General features: G+C 51.2%; 3 protein-coding genes across 7 annotated transcripts; 1 reads left to right on the top strand and 2 right to left on the bottom strand.

The window, feature by feature from the left end:
- The first annotated feature begins 818 nt into the window (after window positions 1–818).
- On the top strand, window positions 819–4,546 carry Fic (FIC domain protein adenylyltransferase). Its single transcript, XM_076801428.1, has 3 exons — window positions 819–1,392; window positions 2,401–3,325; window positions 3,437–4,546. Exons 1-3 carry the CDS (start codon window positions 837–839, stop codon window positions 3,801–3,803), a joined length of 1,848 nt encoding a protein of 615 aa, XP_076657543.1. The 5' UTR covers window positions 819–836; the 3' UTR covers window positions 3,804–4,546.
- On the bottom strand, window positions 4,223–17,170 carry Klp10a (kinesin-like protein 10A). Of its 5 annotated transcripts, XM_076801426.1 has the most exons (13): window positions 16,195–17,158; window positions 14,605–14,699; window positions 14,428–14,538; window positions 13,590–13,730; window positions 12,924–12,954; window positions 11,761–12,193; window positions 11,117–11,690; window positions 10,779–11,028; window positions 10,549–10,703; window positions 10,273–10,479; window positions 10,031–10,205; window positions 8,051–8,143; window positions 4,223–7,362 (listed from the first exon to the last, which is right to left on the bottom strand). In XM_076801426.1, the coding sequence occupies exons 1-13, from the start codon at window positions 16,259–16,261 to the stop codon at window positions 7,211–7,213; spliced, it is 2,484 nt and encodes an 827-aa protein (XP_076657541.1). In that variant the 5' UTR covers window positions 16,262–17,158; the 3' UTR covers window positions 4,223–7,210. The 5 variants fall into 5 exon arrangements, with proteins under 5 accessions (XP_076657541.1, XP_076657542.1, XP_076657537.1 ...); XM_076801427.1 differs by lacking the exon at window positions 8,051–8,143 and having other exon boundaries at window positions 16,195–17,154; XM_076801422.1 differs by lacking the exons at window positions 4,223–7,362; window positions 8,051–8,143 and adding an exon at window positions 8,592–9,655 and having other exon boundaries at window positions 16,195–17,170.
- On the bottom strand, window positions 16,462–21,072 carry LOC143361721 (mutS protein homolog 5-like). Its single transcript, XM_076801315.1, is given in 11 exon segments — window positions 16,462–16,642; window positions 17,792–17,881; window positions 17,953–18,011; window positions 18,065–18,238; window positions 18,337–18,648; window positions 18,650–18,992; window positions 19,163–19,301; window positions 19,375–19,611; window positions 19,707–19,908; window positions 19,956–20,439; window positions 20,477–21,072. Coding segments are annotated over 11 exon segments (2,688 nt in total). The 5' UTR covers window positions 20,944–21,072.
- Window positions 21,073–21,998: the final 926 nt, after the last annotated feature.

The raw sequence follows: 21,998 nt of genomic DNA, 5'->3' as shown, positions 1-21,998 counted from the left end.
GACCGAATAATATGAAAAAAGGCGGTCGCGCCGACAGACGGAAAGTGCATAGCCAACCACCGCGCCGCGCCGCTATGGCCGTTGCTTTGCATCCAATCTGAAACAAATCGACAGCGATATCAAAGGTGCAATTCGTCGATCGTTTCCAGTCTATTCGACGCTCTCCCCCGGCGAGAGGCGAAACGAAGAAGAAGCGTCGAATCTCTTCGAGTTTGCAACTCGTGACTGTTGACCGAATAATATGAAAAAAGGCGGTCGCGCCGACAGGCGGAAAGTGCATAGCCAACCACCGCGCCGCGCCGCTATGCTCGTTGCTTTGCATCCAATCTGAAACAAATCGACAGCGATATCAAAGGTGCAATTCGTCGATCGTTTCCAGTCTATTCGACGCTCTCCCCCGGCCAGACGCGAAACGAAGGAGAATCTCTTCGAATTTGCAACTGGTGACTGTTGACCGAATAATACGAGAAAAAAGGTGGTCGCGCGCGTTTACGTTCGCGGCGTGAAACGCGTCAAAGCTCGAGGAGGAACGAACGAACGCGCTCGAGCGTCGTTCGGGCCAACGGACAACGATGACCTCGGTTTCAGGGTCGTTTCGACTATTATTCGCTCGCGTCGACTTACCTCTCGTTCTACCCCCGCCTCCCCCGTTCTCGCTGAATCGCAAGCGGCTTGCACATGCATCCTTTCGCCTCGTTTCGTTTCGTTTCGTTTCGTTTCGCCTCCTCCTTGCTACGGAGTTTCGCAGCGGCTCCCCTCGCCGCTCTCCTCCTACGAAATCGTGAGCGAGAGCTTCGCGGCAAGACGAACGGCGGGGAGCGACGAGGAAAAGAGCAATGCTGCTTTCCGAGAAGGTTGCACTCATCGGTCGCAGGTCGCAGACGCGTTCGCGAACCTCTGGCGACATCTGTGAGCAAGTTGACGTACACAGCTTGATGGCGCGACCGTTCCGAATACGAGCCAATCGCGAAGCACCACATGATTCGTGGGCTAGGATATCGAGAATCGTGTCGCGCGACCAGATTCTTGATACGCTTGTCCGCAACGGCGCAACGTCATCCGTTGCCATTCGAGAGCGAGAGCAGCGCGTCGAGGAGATAGGTAGCTGGAAACATGTCGAGTCTCGCGACGCGAAGGAAACATTGCTGTCGAGTTTATCCGTTTCTCGCGGAGATATGCCGGTGTCGCGGCCAAGTCTGGTTTGCCCGTTTCGCGACGAACCCGTTCTTCTAAACGAGCACCGCGGACATCGAAAGAATGCGAGCAGCGTCGCTATGACGGTGAATCGCCTGGTCGTCTTTCTGATATTGGCGTCGGGAATCGCTGTAGCTGCCATCGGTGCGCTTTTGTCTCGCTACTACATCGAACATTTGTCGTCGACCGAGATGCCAGGTAAGCAGACAGTAAACTGTACGTTCGTCGGGGCGATCCTAACCTCGTCGCCGTGTTTACTGGTCCCTGTACAGTGAATTCTCGTTGTATGTCAGTCCCGCCGTTCTTTTCACTGACACGAATACGAAACCGGAGGTTCGCTGGAAACCTAAGAGTCATATCCGTCTACAAGTCATAAGAAACCTATGACCACTAAGCGCTAGTGACAAGAACACTGCGGAAATGTCCGTCTCCGATACAATGTTCCACGGAGAAGCTGACAGCGAAGCTCGAGAGCCGTCGTCGCCGAAGAGTGTGCCACACATTGTCGGCTATATCGCTGTGAGAAGACCACCGCTAACCCAATTACAAAACTTGTTTATTTAAACTTTTACCAACATATTCGTGGCAATTTTCTGATTAAAATGAAACCAAATATGATGCAATTCCGATGATATTTACTTGTGCAACGAGCGATGAAAGTTTCGAACGCAGAGAAGGACAGCTTATGGGAAAGAAAGAGTCGCGGCCGCCGGCACGGATCAAATCCCGCGTGAGCGCAGGCCTTTAAATGAAAAATTTAACTTCTTTATTATTAATTATTTTTTTATCAGACTTTCACCAATATATTTGTGGCATTATTCTGATTAAAATGATACCAAACGCGATACAATTCGGATCACATTTACACTAATTTTCCGTTAATGTAATTGTTATGGGAAGACTTCCATCGTTCATCACATACGTAAATATCATCGGAATTACAATCACATTTGGATTCATTTTAATCAGAAAAATGCCACGAACATGTTGGTAAATGTTTCATAGAAAAAAATAACGAAAAATAAAAAAGTTTTGTAATTGGGTTAGTAGTGGTCTCCTGGGTTCTGGTGGTTCTTGGTTAGAGTTTTTCCACTGACTTCAAATTGTAAGATTGGCACTGTCATACATCGAGAAGTCACTGTACCTAGATCTATTAGACACGGTATCTTTTGGCTGTTATCTGTATCCGTGCTGTCTGTATTTCAGAGCGACAGGATTACCGACGAGCGTTCGTCCCGCTTCCATCGGAGAGCTCGTTGAACGCGCTGGAATTAGAGTTGGACTTGGAGCTGAAGGAGGGCAGTTTGGACGTTGTCGTGCCGACTTCCCGAGCCAACGGCTGGCTCGGCGAGATCGCGACCACGACCCTCAACAGGGCAACCTCGACCGCGGAGGCTTTGACGTCTCTGCAATTGGCTCTGGAGATGAAGCTGTCCGGCAAGGAGAAGAAAGCGGTGAAGCTGTTCCAGCACGCGGTTGCGCTGGCGCCTCGGCATCCCGACGTTCTCAATCATTACGGGGAGTTTCTCGAGTACGCGCAGAACAACGTGGTCAAAGCGAACGAGTACTATGTACGCGCCCTAAATTACCAGCCGAATCACGAGGAGGCGTTGATCAACAGCCGTAGAACCGCTCGCGTGGTCGAGGAGTTGGACCGTAGGACTCTGCGACGCATAGACGAGAAACGGGACACGCTCGCCGCGATTCCCGACAAAAACGCGGCCCTGATACGCGCCAAGAAGGAGGCTTACTTTCAGCACATCTATCACACGGTCGGCATCGAGGGGAACACGATGAACCTGGCACAAACCAGGGCCATCGTCGAGACGCGTACGGCGGTCGCCGGTAAAAGCATCGACGAGCACAACGAGATCTTGGGCTTGGACGCGGCCATGAAGTACATCAATGCCACTCTGGTCAACAGGGTCGGCTCGATCTCGATCAAAGATATACTGGAGATACACAAACGCGTACTCGGACACGTGGATCCGATTGAAGGCGGGCAGTTTCGTCGCACTCAGGTTTACGTTGGTGGTCACGTGCCTCCCGGTCCCGGTGACATACACTATCTCATGGATGAATTCGCGCTCTGGTTGAACAGCGAGACCGCCATTCGAATGCATCCTGTTAGGTAAGCGACCAGTTTCCCTTGCTACATACCGCCGCGACTCCCGCCCGCGTATTCCCATTCTCCCGACTCTACTCGTTGTCGTCGCTTACGTTGCTGCTGCTGGTGCTGCAGGTACGCGGCTCTGGCGCACTACAAGTTGGTACGAATACATCCGTTCTCGGACGGAAACGGCAGAACCTCCCGATTGCTGATGAACATGATCCTCATGCAGGCCGGCTATCCGCCCGTCATCATCCACAAACAGCACCGGCATACCTATTACGAAAATCTCGAGATAGCGAACACGGGAGACGTCCGGCCGTTCGTTCGATTTATAGCCGAGTGCACCGAACAGACGCTCGATCTATTTTTATGGGCGACCAGCGAGTTCTCGAGGCAAGTGCCCGCCCTCGGTCAGGATTCTTTCTTTCCCGAGAGAAGCAAAACGATCGTTACCGAGGAAGTCAGCGATCTATCGGACACCTTCACCGACGACTGAGCGACCGATCTTTTTCGCCGCAGGTGTTAGGTCGCGAGTATTTTATAGACACCAAAAAGGAATAGCGAATTTCGTCGGTTTGCGTGCATGTATCGAGCGCATCGATTCTCGTAGTTTCGACTTTACAAAGTATTTTTACCTCCGTTTGCCGGAATCGAATGCTTCCACTAATTTTTCGCTGTGTTCTAATAACTCCTGTACTAGAAACGTGCCGTTCTACATAGAAATCGATGGGCGGGAACGAGCAACTAAGGTGCGAAACTCGACGAGATACTGTGATCACTTTATATAAGAATGCGCAAAGTGCGTTGCCAAAAACGCGGAGTAGTCGTCACGGGACCGACCCGACGCGTACACGCATTCGTTTGTGATCCGAATTGCGCGTCCGAATCCGACGATTGCTTCTCTACAGGGTAAAATTGTTTTTCTTTTTCGTTTCGTTTCGTTTCGTATCGTATCGATCATTTCGACTAGAACGTTAGCCCGCACCGCGGCGGACGCGTACGCGATTCTTGTCCAGATGCTTTTCGCGCGCAGGATCGGTTTCGAGATACCGTGTCAAGGTGTGCACGCGCGCATAATCGAATCGGCGCGAGCGAGTCTCGTTGATACGACGACAAGTCCTCGCAATTGTCGCTTGCTGGTCAAGACACGTTTGCGATGCACGAATGTAAATATAATATATATAAATATATATATATCTATATACGCGGCTTTTAATAAACTTATTATTTTAGAAATCATTGTTCGTGTATTTTGTTACGGCCCTGTTCGATACAGATTTTTAGAAATACGCTTTGCCGGTAGGTGAAACGGACCTGCCATTTTTATCTTATTCCTCGAGGAACATGGTAAACGAAGTTCGGCGATGCGTTCGAGCAGGCAAGGTAACGCGCAACGCTAACGAACGACGATCGCTGCGGTTGGCAGTCTCGTTATGTTTTTGCGCCCTCCGTTTTCTCTCGCAACGAGTTTCTTATCAAAAATACTAGCAGCACCGGTCGCCATCGATGATGACTCTCGAACGTTCGCGTACGCGGATCGCCGGTCGTACCCGTAGCAAACGAATCGTTCCGTAGCGTTGCGTTGCGATGCGTTACGTTGCGTTGGCGCGAACGCAATTGAAAAACCGAGTGGTACCAACGAGTCGAACCAAATCGATCCGTCTCTATTCGAAGCCAAATTGTCCTCTTTCGAACGGGAGTTTGGTTCGTTTCGAAAGTACAGAAAACCACAGAGTAGACTTCGAACTCGTCGCGTCTACGAATGCTCCTGTTTGTCGTCACTACGAAATCTAGATGGTGCTTTGTCGGAGAAAAACACGTAAAGGCAGTTCTGACCATTTGTTTAAGCGAGTTTAGTTTTAATACGTACCATAAGTGAACAGAAACTTTGCGTTCGATACGCCAAACGTTCGAGTCTCTCTCTTTCTCGCGCGCACGCGCACACACACGCACACACGCAAACACGCGCATCCACGCACACGTTTCTCTTTCTTCCTCTCTTTCTCTCTCTCTCTATACATATACATATATGCGTTGCAACGACGCTGTTACCTATATAAATACATTTCTATAAAAATCATACTTTACCAACAACGCGAATAGACTGTTTACCGCTCGAGTTTGTTAGCATTCGACCTATTTCTCGCGTACCCTCTCTCCTGCCCTTTTCCATAATCGTTTGATATTTCTCTGACCTCTCTCCCTCTCCCCCCACCTGTCTCTCTGTACCCTGTCCATTTTGTTTTGGATGAGATTGTTCGGAGGAGGAAAGAACTCGCGGTGTTCTCGTTCGGAGCTACAAAATCCTCCTTGTTCGATCGTTCGCCGTCACAAACTAAAACGTCCACGACGATGGACAGACTTCGTTCGCGAGTAGCTCCGGTTTTGTTCAATAAAACTCGCGCGCCGTACGAAAAGCGGATAAGTCCGAATTAAAATGTGAAAATAAAACTGCGATTTCTCGGACGTGTCGCAAAACAAAAAGAAAATAATCGTGGAGGCTACTCTGGATCATCGAATCGAGTCTCCACCGATCGCGTTCTCGCCACAGGGGTCGATTGGTCCATCGCGAGTAAGCATGACTCGTGCAGGACGTGTGCTTTTACGTAAATCGGCATACGACGAGGTATCGTTTACGGAACCGTATACTTTTAGTTTTCATTGTTACCCCCGCAAAGCTCGTCGCGTTGTAGATCTGGATCTGTACCGGTCGAAATTTGACGTTCGTTCCTTCGCGTTTGCGGTATGGACCGATGCCTCGGAATCGGAATCCACCGTCGAACGATCTCTAACGTGATTCGGACACGTCGGTGTTTTCAACGGGGTTTCCGGAACGTACCGAATCGACGCGACGGTCGTTTGAACGACGCAATGGCAAGAAGAATCGTTGAACGAGCTAGAATGGAAGGTGGTTTCGAGAACGAGGATCGATAGATACGAATAGAAATTCGTTTTTGTTCAATTAGTACGACCGCGTCGAGGACAGCAACTCCGTCGACGCACCGTGGAAAAGCGCGACGAAAAGCGAACGAAGATTTTTTCCGCTTGAGAGAGAAACCTCTAGAAGCATCGAGAAGACAAGTCTCGTATTCCTTAGAGTTGTCGCGCGCGAACGACGCGAGACGTTCGCTCCTTTTGCGACTGTCCACGTACAATGCAGAGTATATATACGGTAAACATCCCGCGTACCAACCACAAACGTAATCACGTTTCTCCACGCGTTTTTCGACGGATATGTACGATCGACAACCGTAGATGGCGGCTATTCCTTCGGAAAGAGTGAAACGCTGGTGGCCATCGAATCGGGACTCGGGGGATGCTCTCGATGCGACTCGACACGCGCGATACGCTCGGACTTTTATGCGCAAAGTATCGTGGAGTGAAAGGCGAAGTAGGGATTAGTGAACAGGAAAAAAGCAAAGAAACGGAGACGGAAAAGAAATGGGAAAGACAACGGTGGCGAATAAGCAAAATTGAGGTAGAACGAAAAAGTAGCGAAGCATGGTAAGTGCCGTGGCGAAGCAGCGGACGGTATATCGGGTGATGTAGCCACCGTCGCGAGATCAAAGAGCTAATCGTGTGCTGTTATAGTCCGTTCGCGCATAATATCCGCGTATACGGTGTCGTGTCGCGGTGATGTATATTTTAGGGAAGCTTTCTTGGCCGTGTGATCGTTGCTGTCTTGTCGAAATTTCCTTGGGCTCTTTCTCTCACTCTCTCTCCTAATTTCTCCTCCGTTTTGAACAGTCGATGCCTCTCGGTGTTCGCGGTGCGCTTTTGCAATTGCTGTTTTGCAATTGATTCCATCATGTTCTCTCTTTTTCCCGTTTCTCTGTTTCCCGTCCTGCCAGCTTAACCCCTCGCCTCGCGTTCTCTCACTCGGTTTCGTGAAAGATTCCAAGCTTAGTTGTGCCGCAAGTTACGAGTTCGCGTCATCTTCTGGCTGATCTGTTCCTCTTGCAACAGCTGTCCACGAAACTGACTCACTTGATCTATTGCGGCGTTCAAGATATCGCGCTGCTGCACCAGTAGTTTCTCCCAGCTTTGGGCATACGCTGCAACAGACAAGACGCTTTGAGTGGATCGGCTCGGAGACCTCGATTCGCGATCGTGAGTCGAATAGGTTTAATGAATTTGCGTGAACGCTGACGAGTTGTACCGTACCGAACCGTACCGAACCGTACCGAACCGTATTGAACCGAAGTGGACCGAACGGAAATCGGCGATCGGACGATCGGTAGCGCGCAACGCGAAGCGTTCGGCCAGGATGAGGACAAGGTGAAAAGGGGAGACGGACCTTAAGGGCGTTACTCGTATTGCACCGCCTCGTCCGGTTATCGGTTATTGTTTGGCGTTAGTGCAAAGGAAACGCGATGTACCGTTAGATCACGAATCCACAAAAATAACATTTATTGAAGACGATAACAACTGTGCTTCGGGATCCCCGTGATTCGAGATCGATCCAGATTCTCGGAGATCACGGGGATCGTAGTTCGACACGGACGGCAAGAAAAGAGAAAGTTGAGCCGTCCGCCATCCTGCCGCGACATCCATTTTTCCGTGTATCGGAAGCATTATGATTTATTGTTATTTTTGAGGATTTTATCCGGCTCGATGCTACCGCTTATGTTCGCGAGCAACGACGATTAGTACTGCTGCTTCTAGCGCGAGGATTAAGACAAGCGGCCAATCGATTTGATCGAGATGACTTTTGTGATTGCGAATCGAATGATGGTTTCGTACCGTCGGAAAATTGCATTCTCTCTATCAGACGTCTACGCAACGAGAACCTCCTTGGGTAGGGCGTCTCAAACTTTGCTCTTTTCCGTCTCAAATCTGCAACGGTTCGTGACGTTACGGTGAAAACTTGTTGATCGGTTGGCTCTCCTTACGTCTAGTTACAAAGTAATGGACGACGCGCGTTGGAATCGGTGGAGCGACCGAATCGAGTCGCCTCCCTAAATTGCGTATGGAATTTCGTTTGTTCTCGTTTCGTGTCGTTTCGTCTTGTCTCTTATCTTCTCATCTCGGAACAATATCCGAGAATCGCGACGAACGGATTACAACAAATTCTGAACGCCGTGAGCGGAGATATTCGATAGTTGGTGGCAGTAAAAAGCGGTCGAACTTTTCGCAACTTTGTCGATCCATGCGGTAAGCACGGTGTATACTATTAACAACTACGCGTTAATGATAAAATACTTCTAAAATTGAACGCGCAGGGCGCCGACGCGACGGCGATTACAATGTTACGATAAAGCGATTGGATCTCGTGTACGTATTGATCGAAAGAATCACGTTATTGGTGTTGCGCTCTGTTTACGTAGACGAAAAATGCCACGTACGCGGTGGGCAAAAGAGAAAAGAGAAGAAGGTTTTTCACGACTGCTAGAACAAATCCGAAGGGTCCGAGGTAAGGTGACTTCCGAGGTGGAAGGCAATGTTTCGAGAGAGACGGGTCGCGATCGATTTCGCTGGTATCGACGACGTACGAGGAACGACGATCACGGAAACGAAAATGAAAACGAAAACGGTCTGCTGCTCGAACACTCGCGTCGATCTCGTCGTCTATCGTCTTGGCACCGTCCGCCGGCTCGTCAATGATTTTTCGTTGGTCGTCATTTTTCGCGGTTTCGTCGCTTTCGATTCGAACGTCGAGTTTCGATTCGTCGTAGCAAACCAATTTCATTTTCTTCGACGGTTTATCCGTGTCGCACGTTTCCAAGTTGTAGTTGTAATCGGTACCGCCTTTGTCGCCGTCGTTTCGACGATTCGACCAACGAAACGAATTCTCGTGGCCAGATCTCGAATATTTTTTCGCGCGATCGTTGAACCTGCCGGACCAGTGGTACTTGTCCGAGGTTCTTTTCTTTCTGGCCGAGAATTGCCCACCGTTCGGCGTTCTCTGAGACGGGCTTTCGTTCGACGCGTTTTTTCTCGAAACGCGCGTGGCAATCGAGAACGTCTTGCTCGAATAGTTGGACGATATCGAGCTGTCGGCGTTTCGAACTGGGGCCTCGTTCGATTCGTGGTCGGTATTGTGCGAGCTGGAGTCGCTTTTATATTCCAGTTCGTCCTTCCAAGGGGTCTTTAACGAGTCCTTTGTAGCCTGATCAACGCTCCCATTTAGCCCGGGCCACGTGTAATTGTGCGATGCAACGTAGGTAACACTGTTCACTGGTACTGCCGTATTTCGAGTGGACGTAGTCCGAGTCGCAGTAGTAGCCGTATCCGTATCCGTATCCGTATCCGTATCCGTATCCGTATCCGTAGCAGTCGTCGTTCTGCCGTAATTCCGGTTCCATTTTAACGAGCAGCTCGCATATGCCTTACCTTTACCGCGCGAATCTGTTGCAAAATTTCATAGTCGATCACGTTGTACCCTGATGCCCATCCGCCTTCCACCCTCTGCCCTCCACCCATTCTTTTTTCTCTGTCACCCACGCTAACAATCTTTCGCATTTCGCGTCGACTCGTTTGTCGACGCATCTCGAAAGTGCAAACGGGTTCGCGTAGTAATAGAAGCCCCGCGCGGTACCGATCGATAAAGCTTCCATGCAACAACAAGGTTCCGCGTTACGAACTCGAACGAGGAAATTCTGCCGACGGAAAACTGTTTGCGAGAACGAAAACGCAAGTGAAGATAGATAGATAGAGAGACGCGGAAAAGCGAACGCGAAAACCTGACGAAAAGATGCGAGGGGATTTTACGTTGAATCTTACCTTCTTGATCGTAGTCTACTTCGTGCGTTCCGCTGAACACGATGCGACTGTCGTTCAGAAACGCGTTGGTATTTTCCATGACCATTTTGTGCGTGTCCAAAACTTCCTCTTCCAGTAATTGCAACGCCGACACCGCCTCGTGAAACGTGTACAGATCCTGAGAAATCTCGCCCTCCTGAAGAAAACAGACTCGGGTTATCGAGGATACCGTAGGGGCGACTGGGTAGGTCGTAGGAACTCACGTTGAGCGAACGAAGCTGCGCCAGATCGCTGTCCGACAGAACGCTGGTGTTGGATTGCTCCTCGATCGTCGGTTCTCGATCTTCGTCCGTCGGGGAAGCTTTCACTTCGGTCGGATCGGTCGCGGCTAGCTCCTTGACTCGATCCGCGTACCTCAGCGTGTTCAACGAGTGCTCGCAAGAACTCATCCCTGGACTGATCATCGCGATCTGCGAACGCGAACGAGAATGAAGACGAATTGCTTTAGAATTAGATGCATTTGCATTCAAGACGATTACCATGCAAGTCTTGGACTTTTCGCCGATGAAACTATCCCTTAGCACTTGAGTCAGCTTGCTCGCTCTGAACGGTAAATGCGTGCCTTTGCGACTCAGCGCTCGAATGCACTCCTTCAAAGCCAACAGCGATTTGTTGATTTCCGCGCCCTCCATACCTGGCAACAAGGGAAACAGTGAAGAGAAACAGGTTCGTTGGAGGATGAAGATCGCGATCCGTCGTCGATACTCACGAGTTTGTCTGTTGGCGGACGACGTATCGGCACCTCTCTCGTTACCAGCGAGATCGATCAGAGAAAATTTCCCGTGAACCCTATGGGTGCCCGGCGTTCGAGCTATAATCTGAAAGACCGCGTGCGATCGCGAAGAGTTTGAGTTTGCGCTCGTCTGCCCGCTCGTTCTGGCACTGTTCCCGTGCTGGATCAGCTTCAGTACTTCGTCGCAGGTTTCCACGACTTTCTCCGTTAATCCGACGATTTGTACCTGTAATCGCCACGGGTCAACGTGTTCAGAAAACGGTTATCGTCCAGGGGATCGGCTACGGAAACGCAAAAGAAGAGAAAGAACGAACCTGCTGTTTCCCGTCTTCCAAGACCCTGAGCTTCTCCTTGTCCGCCAACAAATCGAATACCTTGCCGGAGTAGATCTCGAAGAAGCTGGCGGATATCACCAGGTTCAAGGGCCGATATTTGGTCAACTTGAGACACTTGAACACGTCCTTGGCGACCATCGCGTATATGCCTTTCTTACAGTCTTGCGTCCTTCCGTTAAAATCGCCGCCCATGGTATGCGTCTTTCCGCTGCCGGTTTGACCGTACGCGAAGCAAGTGGCCATCCCGCCCTCGAAGATGGTCTGCACCAGCGGCTTCGCGGTGTACTTGTAGACGATCTCGTTGGTGCACGTCTCGTCGAACGCGTAATCGAACCGAAATATCTGATTCTCCAAGTATTTGGTCAAATCGACTTTGGCCTTTGGCTCGTGAACCACCATTTGGTCCTTGCTGGGCACGCTGATCACGTCGACTTCCTTGCGCGCGGTCTCTTTCTTGTTCAATGGACGTTTCCTTACGCATACCGTGATCTGATGGTCCTCGACAGAGTCCGTTTCTCGCAACGGTCTGAAGTCTATACTGTTTTGATACTCTCTGCGAACGAAAACAACGAAAACGGTCACGAGCCGAAAAGAAGAAGAAAAAGAGATATCGATCGACCTACCTAATCATAGCGAGAAACTCCCAATTCGGATTGCCCGGATCCAAATTCATCATAGCCTCTTTCTCTTCCTTCAGTTCCGCTTGTCTCTGCCTTCTCTCCTCTCTGTTCTTCTTTAATCTCTCGACCTCTTTCACGACGTTCGAACGTCTTCCTCGACCATTTTCCACCTGTGTTTGCTGCTGCGTTTGTATCTGTACTTGTTGTTGCTGTTGCTGCTGCTGCTGTTGTTGTTGTTGCTGCTGCTGCTTCGGTTTGCCCGGTGCGGTTGCGGTCAAAGGAACCGTAGCGGTTGTAGGCGTCGGTGGTATGTTCTCGAGCTCACGCCGGGCCGTTAATCCGGTGACCGAGTCTCCGTGTCCGTTGACGGTCGTTGCGGGTGACATTATGTTGGTCGGACGACCAGTCTGCCGCGACAATTGCCTGTTGGAGCCCGCTGCAAACGATACGTTAACCACGAGATCTTTCAGCGGTCGCGAACGATCGAACGAATCTCTTATCATCGTTGGTCTGGGTCTCGAAATTAGACGAAACGCGACGTTACCGTGCTCGGTCCATGACGGCGATGATCGCGCGTCCTCCCCGCTTCCGTCATCTCCGTTGGTTACTCTATTTTTTTTCCCGAAACAGTAGCTCAACGGATCGAATTTCATGACGAACGACGGCAATCGCGACCTCGCTTCGCCTCGCCTCGCCTCGCTTCACCTCCACGGATCGATTCCGAGACAAAGGCAAAGACGCAGGCGAAGGCAAGAGCAAAAGCGAAGACAAAGCCGAAACCGGAAGAAATCGAGAGAGAACAAAGGGTGCTGCGAAGAACGTAAAGATTCGAAAGAGTCGACGAGCGATCGCGTAAAGTTTGTCAAGGTCCTTGCCCTTGCGCTTATGCATGTGCCGCGAAAACGTCGATAGTCCGAAGCGAGAGCCACGAATCGCGTCCTCGTACTCGAACAGACTGTCCGGTTAGGCTCGTTCGATGCGGACAAGCACCGCGTGTTAACGGCACATGCCCGCAACAACTCGGCGACTCGAAAAATCGATGGTCGGCGGACGCGCGCGACGCGAACTGCTCGGCGTTATCGTTCTTTCCGAAATCGAACGATCGTGGCGATTCCGCAGGAAAACTTTGGGACGCATATTGCGCCGTTTCCATCCGCGCAACGTACCTTTCACTGGAATCGACTGCCTTATAGAGTGCTGGAAAAAGAAAAACACAGAAACGTATTGTAAAGTTGCACAGACAATACGGTGGCGTGGTAAAGCTTAGCGTACCGCGATCGAACACCGTTGAAATAGATACGCGCAAAACTAGCGTTCTCGACGCGAAACCGTGATATCGACGACGCGAGATATGCGCGAAAACACGATCGAAACCAACGGTCAAACAAATCGACGCCGATCGAGAAGGAACGAACGGCGACAGACGTGTGTAAAACTATGGTTCGAGGATCCGAACGCGCAACGGAATGATATGTTTCTAGTTGTGTCGGCGACGTGTTCCTCGTTTCGCGCCCCGCGCGTAATCGAGCCCAATCGATTAACAGGGGTGGAAAGAAAATGCGATGCGATGCGATGCGATGCGATGCGCTGCGGTGTGATGCGGTGCGGTGCTGTGCGGTGCGATGTCGTGCAGCGTGTCCGCGGTTCACGCGATCGAGCGGTTCGGATCCTCGGTCACCCAGGAGGTGGGAAGCGAAAAGCGGAAAACGAAGAACAAAGAACAAAGAACAAAGAACAAAGAACGAAGGATCTAGAAAAAGAGAACGCGGGAGATAAGGAAAGGAGAGTGGAGGACAAGAGAGCTTTGCCCGGAGCGTGGGATCCGCGTTTACCGAAAGAGTAGACGTGACTCGTACAGGAAGCGTTGCGGACGCAAGGCCGTTTCTTGTCGCGTGACCGCCGTGTCGTCCAAGGGAGCCCTCCTCGTGGTTTTCCGACTCGTCCATCCCCTCGTCCTCGTCGCCGGAAGAATCCTGCGCGTGTCGTGAAGTTCGTTTTTTTTTTTTTCGCGCAGCAACAACCGCGATCCCAAGACGCGCGGCGAAACCCAACTCGCCCACCCGGCCCGGAACGAATCGCGCGGTTCGATGTTGTTGGATCGAGATGGATCGAGGTGTAACGAGGTGGATCAACGAGTCGAAGACGTTTCGATTTAGCGCCGCGACGAAGATGCGAGGTCGCGTTAGGATTTGATCGGTTTTGGAGAGGATTCCGAGGTCGTTGATGATCCATCGTCGACCCAAGTCCGAGATAATGAGCAGCGTCCATGGAGGAAAAAAGATGTTAACGTGTTAGTAGCGAGAACGACGAGACGACGAAACGTCGAGGTCGAGGTTGAGGTCGACGTCGACGGTGCGCGCGTGGCTTCGTCGGTGTAGTCGCCGAGCCGCCTACGCGCTTTCTCGGGCGAATCGCGAGCGATCGAAGAAAAGGTCTCTCTCGCGCGACGATGCAATGACGCGACAATCGAGCGGCGCGAAGGTGCGAAGGTGGCCAAACTACACCGAAGGAGCGACCGGAAAAACGAGTGAAACAGACGATCGAGCGTCGGCGGAAAAATCCAATCGGGACGCGACGCGACACAGCGAGATCGGAGAATGGCGAAGCGGCCTTCTCGCGAAGCATCGCGCGGCTGGCTGTGTCCTATCGGGTCGTGAAGCCTATACCTACCCTAGCTCTGGAGGGCACGACGGAATGATTGTTGATCTGCGGCGGCGGCGGTGCCATCGCCTTTTGGCTCGCCAGCTCGGGATTCAGCGCGAGTATCGCGTCGATGTCCACCTGAAAATCCACCGAGAAACACACTTTAGCCGAATCCTTGAAATCGTCTCCCGATCTCGTCGTTACCTCTTTTCCTTTGGTTTCTCCTCGCTCGAACCATTCTACGGTGACGGACCGTTGTTCCCAATTCACTCCGGAAACGACAGCCGAGTGGACGCGACCTGCAACAAACAATGTCCGATTCGTATTACCAAGCGCCGTGACCCTTTACCCCCTTTTCTCTTATACATTGCACCTAGGCCGTTGTTCTTGTCAATCGAGCAGAGCCACGATCGAGCCGATCCAACGAATCTCGAGAAAAACCGATCCCGGATGACGCAAGATCGGCTAAGATATAAGGTAAGGTTCGCCGCGGTAGGAATCTTACGACTCGGACGTCCTTATAAGGATGCGGCGCCCACGCTCGCGTGTCGCGCCGACCACGCGCGCTCGCTTTCGGGCAAGGACGAGCGAGGACTGCGACAAGAATCCTTCTTCGTCGACCGTCGCGCGACATTCGGCCGCCGATCGTTTCCTCGGCTATGAAAATTCGTACGCGTCGCGCCCCGGCCACTTGTTGCGTTGCGTTGCGTTGCGTTTCGGCCGTACCGCTTACGTAACGCGTGTTTCGCGGTAGTAACGGTCGTCGCGAAGGTTTCCTGGCGCGATCGAATCCTCCGCTCCCTCGGGGAAACCGTACCCGGTTACCCCGACGCCGTTTATCGATCGCGAACCGGTTGGCACCGGTTGTCGAATCGAGTTCGAGTCGGTTCTATTTTCGCGGCGTTCGAATTCGAGCTCGAGATCGGCGCGTTGCCCGAAAAAGATGCGCTCGAGGCACGCGAACCAACGTTTCTAGCCACGAAATCGACTCGCACGGAAATCTGGAGCGTGTAAGAGGAGCGCGATCAATGACTCGAGGAATACGAGTTTCGTTCTGGTCTCGTTGCACGCGGATACGTTGCGTACAAGGTGAAAGGATATCTTTGTCGCCCCCCAGGATCCGCTCGCGCGCTCCTCTTCCAGCTACCGATTCTCCGGCAGCGAACGGAGGAATCGCAAGCCAGCCGCGGCGCGCCGTTACAACGGCACAACACCGCAACGCGCCAATTTGAAAGAAGAAACAAAAGGGGAAAACAAATATGGCGCGGCGAAACGTTCCCGATCACGCAGCAAGGGCGATATATGTAAATTGACGTGGTAAACAAACAGGTGTGCGTGGACGTGATCGGTAAATTGGTAGGTCGGACAACGGGCAGCGGGCACGAATCGCCGCCGTGTGTTACGGGTATGGTTTCGAGCGTGCGTTCTCTCGCACCAGTTTGCGACAGCATAGCGAAACCGGTCCGAGCCGCGCGTTTCCGCGAGGCTGCTCGTCAAGCGACCCACGCACCGATCAAACAAATGTTCGTTTAAGGCCGAGAATATGCGAGGGTACGGTTATCGAGATGTCGGTGCTAGTCGCCGCGCTGGCTAGGTTAGGTATGGGTTAGGGCTGGATCAGGTCGCATCGAGTTTATCATTTGTTGTTGTACTACCCATACGTATGCGAGAAATCCTCGTCTCGTCTCGTCTCGTCTCGTTTCGTCTCGTTTCGTCTCGTCTCGTCCGGTCACCGATCGTTCGCTCAGGGTAATTTCTAAAAATACCTAGGTTGCGGTGCGCGAATCTACTCACCGTCCGTCCTCTTGATATTAATGCTGTATCCGGTTTGGATGTCGCACATGCCGTGATCCATGGTCATTTAGTATGGGTTCTCGCGCCACCTCACGTAGCCACCACCGTGCAATAGCCGACTGTTCACCGGATAACCGAACGACCGCGATATATCGCGATAAACGCGAGAAAGAGAGATGGCGTTTGTTCGCGAGCGTTCCGAATTCGACCGTTGACAGTTACGGGTTCGTTCGGATTCAAAATCGCGCGGCGATGCGTCGCGTTGGCTCAGCCTCCGCTGCTGGCACTGGCACTGGCACTGGGCTCAGCCTCGTTCTCGTTCTCGTCCTCGTCCACGATCTCGCTCTCGCCCTCGTCCTCGTCCTCGTCCTCGAGGGTTTTCGCTCGGTCCTCGTCGTCGTGGTCGTACCCGTGGAACAGAGACCGTTCCCGTTCTTCGTATCGTCCCCTTTGTCTTGGTCGGGGTCGCGTTCGCGGTCGCAGTCGCAGGGGCCGCCGCAGTTGCAGTCGCGGTTGCAGTCGCAGTCGCAGTCCCAGTCGCAGTCGCGATCGCAATCGTTGACCGACTCGTCCCGTGGAGTCTGGTGCCGCCGTCGTAGATATTTCGCGCGAGGGACGTCCCGTCTCGTACCGTCCCGTTTCGCTTCGTCTCGTACCGTTTCGTCGCCGAGTATCCAAGGCACGCCCGTTTCGCGAATTTCTTCGAACGGTGGCTCTCTGGTCGCGCGCGACAACGCGCCTCCTTTTTGTCAATCTACGCGCACGTCCGAATCAACCCGCGACAACACGAAATTACATCCGGATGGTCGCCGAATTTGACAAACGAGACGTTTCCGGAATTTTTTGCCGGGACACTGCGTCCGTTATTGACAACGGAAAGACTGCGAGCGCCAACTTTCGGTCGAACGGTCGATCGACGCGACATCTGTCAGCCAGTACGTTTCTCCCCGCGAAAAGCCGCATCCGTCGTCCATCTGTTGGTCGCGAGACGAGGCTCGGAAAACGGAACTAGCCCCGCCACATTGGTTCGGAATCGCAAAAACCTGGCCGAAAGTCAATCTTGTCGAGTTCGTCAGAAACGAATGAAATTTACACCGATTGCTTCTTAACACTAGAACGACCGGAGCAGTCAAAATGACTGCTTCCTAATTTTTTCTTTTACAATTACTGAAATTGTAAAAATGTTCTCATCGGAAATTTTTTAATGAATCTCTTCACTAAAACACATATTACAATAAAAGTTGTGTCAAGTCTGACTGGGCACAGTCTTGTCACTGTTACAAAGCAATATACGTCAGTCGCATATATTGCTCGGTCGTTCTAGTGTTAAACGTACAGACCACAAGTTTTAGCATAAACATAAATTGCTATAAGTTATCCATTATTTTTCGAGAGAAGTTTGAAAACAAAAATACAAATCTTAACGTTGTTTGCCTCGTCATACTTTTCTATGGGTAATAATTTCGGCAAAACTAACGGTATAGCGTTGAAGAGCGTTCTTTCAGCTATGAGTAGGTGTCAATTTAAGAGTATATATATATATATTTTTTTTAACACATTGAAAATTCTCTTTTTTTTATGACTCTGTTCCGTCTACCTGGGAACCACGATTCTTCGGACCAACGACTCCAACTGTTTCAGATCGACGCCCGTCCGGGCCTCGCAGAGTTGCGCGACGAGATACAACCTGAAATCGAGTTTGCGTCGTAGAGGTCAATAATAAGCAGGGTCAAGAGCGATCTTGAAATCGATTCTTACGCGTCCCAACGTTCACCGGCTCGCGAAGGAAGGGCGTTGCGTCTGATCGACTCGAACACCTGGAAAGCGACAAAATCTTGTTCGAGTCGGAGCGCTGCGCTCCGGTTATTACTTTCGCGAGCGAACTCTCCTCTGCTACCTCTACCTGTAGACTCCGTTCGACGATGTTCTCGTCAAAATCGGCGACTCGGGCCGCAAAGTGAGCGAAGCTGCGCGACACGCTGCCGCTGGTCAGTCGATGCAGAAGCGCCAGCGATTGATTCTCGTCCGCGACGTACTCGAAGGTCTGCGAAACGAAAGAATGGAGTGAGTACCCAAGGACGTCGGGAGTCTATATGTAGAGAAGCACTAGACTCTAGATTTCAGACTCTAGTAGACGATTACCTGCGGTTCGATCAACGGCGTTTGCGGAATCATATGGAGGACAGCGTGCGCGTGGGTCGCCGCAAAAACGTGCGGAGACTGTTCGCCCCTAGCCGCAAAATCGCTGAGCACCGCAGCGGTCAGCGAGCGACCGCTCAACTCGGTCGTTCCTTTTTCCAGCTCGTCCGTGAGCACCACGGAATCGGAAGTGGACGCGCGGAGGGCCACGTTGATCTGAAATTGGAACGAATGATCGTTGCACGAATCCGATCGCCTGGCGATTCGACGATCGCGAGAGCATTCTATCCCGAACCTGTCGAAGACTTTGCAAAAAGGAGCTCGCGTTCAAACCGATGCTCTCCGTGTTCGATATTTGGGTCAAGATGCGATCGACCGTTCCTATTGTGGCCGATTTCGCGGCCACGTACGAACCGATATGAGCCATGTATATCAGCAGTCCGATCTGTTTCAGATAGACGCTCTTGCCGCAAGAGTTTGGTCCGGTCAAGAGTTTGATCAGGCTTCCTCCGTTTCCGGATCGTACATCGTTCGGAACGAACGTTGTCGACAGCTCGACCAACGGATGCCGAGTTTCTTTCGCGTCGATGATCTTCGACCCGCTTATGGTTGGCCTCGCGTAGTTGTAGTCGCGCGCCACCCTGGCGAACGCCATCAACCTACAACCCAATCTCGCGAAAGATTTGCGTGTTTCTAATACGAATTTACATGATATGTAGAATATACATAGGACATAGGATGTATGCCGTATATCCTATGTCTCACGGTATAGACTATAGACTATTTTAGGCATAGTGTATCGAATAGAACGGACGTGGAGGTGACCTACGTGTCGAGTTCCGCGCATAGTTCGATGGCTCGCAGGATGGAGCCCGCGTTCTTCTTGGCGTATCGCGACAATTTTTGCACGATGCGATTCTGCCGAATGGCTATTTTCAAAATTACGTCTCCCACGGTCTCGTCCAGTTCTGAAACGAAGCGGTAAACGGCAAAAGTTGTCAAACAACGTTCCGGAACTGTTTGCGGCGACATGAGACCGACCTTTTGCCGAGAAGCTTTTATAGTAGTGCACGTCTTTTACGCTAAACTTGAACTCCAAGTTTGGAAATTCCATGTCTTCCGGCGGAGTTGGGTTCCATTTGTTTATCGCCAGGACGTAACCGATGTTTGGCAAATAGACCATGTTGCAGCCGGTCACCGACGCCGGAAGATGATCCCGCATGTCCTTCTCCGCCATTCGGGTGAGCAGGTCGGGCAGAGTGCGTCGCGCGTGGTTCACTGGCAAACGAACGGAATATTTGGAAACGGTTTGAGATCCGTTCCGCTGTAGGGTACCTATCGGATTGCCGCTAAGAAGATGGTATCTCGCTTACGTTCGTCCAGCAACGGGTCCACGTTGGGCTTGACCACGAGCTTTTTCTCGCGCCTGCTCTCCGCGAAGTCTATTATGTATTCGATAAAATATTTCACGTATCGCATTTCGTTGGTCACGCTGTTCGCGATGCGTCTGAAAATCTCGATTCCGTCGGTGTGCTCTTCGCATAAGTCGGCGATGCGGATCACGTGCGATATGGTCTGGAAAGAGAATGAGTCGGCAAATGGTTTGTTCGGCGACGAGAAACGGGAGACGGAAAATAGAGAATGGAAAACGGAAATCTGTTGTTGCCGACCTTGTGGAGTTTGTACCAATTGGAGGGTTTCGCTCGCGGTCCTGAACAACAGGCGAGCACGGCGCTGGTCAGACGGTCGACGTGATTCAAGCAGGACGACAAGCTATCGACGATGCTCTGGTTGCTCGGATTCAGGAAGAATTCGACCGCGTTCAATCTTCTCTCGAGCAGCTTGGCGTCGCGCGACGGATGCTGCATCGTTTTCCAGAGAAACAGCGCGCCGGGCCTTGAGCGACAGTAACGCTTGAACAGTGCGAATACGCTGGTGCCGCCAATTCTCGCTGCACCCTGGCCAAATTTGAATAGGCTAGGATGATCCCTAGCCTGCACGATGTTCAGCGCTCTGTATGTGTCGTCGTCCACCATCACCAGATCCCGCCTAGACGGGTCCGTGCGCATCGAGCATAAAAATATAAAGACAGATATAAACGAAGCTCTACAGTTTGCCAGGTGGAAAAGATTTGACCGCTTACAACGCCATGTGGTCGAGGGAGAGGAAAGAAGGCTTGCCGGAGGGATCGAGAGCGATCTCGTTCCAGTGTTTATCAACGAAGAGCAGCAGCGCTCCGAGCGCGTGAATCATCGCGGCGCACTTGAAGTTCAGGATACTGTTCAGGAAGGTGATCCTGTCGACGTTGCTCGCGTTCCTCGGTTCCGATGCTAATCGGAGGCACCTGACTCTGTGCGAGCACCGCTCAAAATTGTTTTCTTTCTTGCAGACGATCTTTAAGATCGCATTGCTCGAGCCATCCTCCTCCGTGGAGAACGAACACGATCGCTCGACGTCTTTCTCGGTTCTTACCGCCGCGATCGTTTTCTTCAAAGCGATGGTGAACACGGCCGGCGAGCCGGCGATCGTCACCAGGTAACGCGGTCTGTACTGCCTGTACAACGCCTTCATTACATCGAAGCTCTCCGGGCCGTCGCTCGTGTCCTCCATCACGCTCAGTCCGGACGTCGCGAGATCGTAGCACGCGGCACCCAGCCAACGATTATTCCTCCAAAGTGCCGTCAGAATCACCTGCGAGACGGACAAGCGAATCACGTACCAAAATATGAAAGAAAACCTGGTATCCAATGGTATACATGCGAATAATAATCCCAAATTATAAAATACCAATGTAAAGTGTACTTACAAATTTTTCAGAATCATCTGTTCCTCCGTCGGATCCACAGCACACTGTTGACTCAGGCGAACACGTTCCAATGATTGTGCCTGTCTTCCGGGGCGCATTTTCGAAGCACGAAACATCACACTTCTACACAATCACTAAACACTACACAACAAACTTTACAAAATCGTGACAGCGAACGAGAAGATGTTACTCCGACCACGATCAAAATAATACTGCGATTTCACCGCCTCCCTCCCACGGACGTATACTAGGCAGGTCAGACGCTGGGGGTTACAAACGCTAAGATACAAAAACAGAGTAAACAAATCTGTCGGCAGAATTAAAGAAAAAGGGAGGTGTAGGATAATAACCATGCGGACCTGAAATTTCTACCTCTTTCTGGGTAAATGGACAGACGATGATTTATGACAGTAGGGTCAGATTACACCAGGGAGGTCAAACGCTAAGGGTCTATAAACGCTAGATACAAAAACAGGATAACCAGAAAAATTCTGTCGACAGAATTCAGAATTTTTTTCTAGCGTTTATGGACCCTCTGCGTCTGACCTGCGTAGTATAACTTGACCCTAACACGTCCGTGGGAGGGAGGCGGTTAAAATCGCAGTATTATTTTGATCGTGGTCGCAGTAACATCTTATCGTTCGCTGTCACGATTTCCTAAAGTGTGTTGTGCATAATTTAGTAATTGTGGTTCAATTATTCGGACGTATTCGCGTGAGTCAGTGATAGCGTGCTGTGGATCCGACGGAGGAACAGAAGATTCTGAAAAATTTGTAAGTATACTTTACATTAGTATTTCATAATTAGTATTCGTATGTATAACATTGAATGTAAGGTATTCTTTCATATTTTGCAACTT

Source organism: Halictus rubicundus, chromosome 15, assembly GCF_050948215.1.
Source record: "Halictus rubicundus isolate RS-2024b chromosome 15, iyHalRubi1_principal, whole genome shotgun sequence".
NCBI classification, from domain to species: domain Eukaryota; kingdom Metazoa; phylum Arthropoda; class Insecta; order Hymenoptera; family Halictidae; genus Halictus; species Halictus rubicundus.
This window is presented reverse-complemented; position numbering and strand designations above follow the sequence as displayed.

Bases quoted from the DNA above. Each gene is read 5' to 3' on its own strand.
- Klp10a (XM_076801422.1), bottom strand. From the start codon at position 16,261: ATGACCATGGATCACGGCATGTGCGACATCCAAACCGGATACAGCATT. The intron at 14,700-16,194 runs GTGAGTAGATTC...TGTTTGTTGCAG, and splicing joins TAATATCAAGAGGACGGACG to GTCGCGTCCACTCGGCTGTC. The intron at 12,955-13,589 runs GTAAACGCGGAT...TTCTTTTTCCAG, and splicing joins GAGTCACGTCTACTCTTTCG to CACTCTATAAGGCAGTCGAT.
- Fic (XM_076801428.1), top strand. From the start codon at position 837: ATGCTGCTTTCCGAGAAGGTTGCACTCATCGGTCGCAGGTCGCAGACG. The intron at 1,393-2,400 runs GTAAGCAGACAG...TCTGTATTTCAG, and splicing joins GTCGTCGACCGAGATGCCAG to AGCGACAGGATTACCGACGA. The intron at 3,326-3,436 runs GTAAGCGACCAG...CTGGTGCTGCAG, and splicing joins ATTCGAATGCATCCTGTTAG to GTACGCGGCTCTGGCGCACT.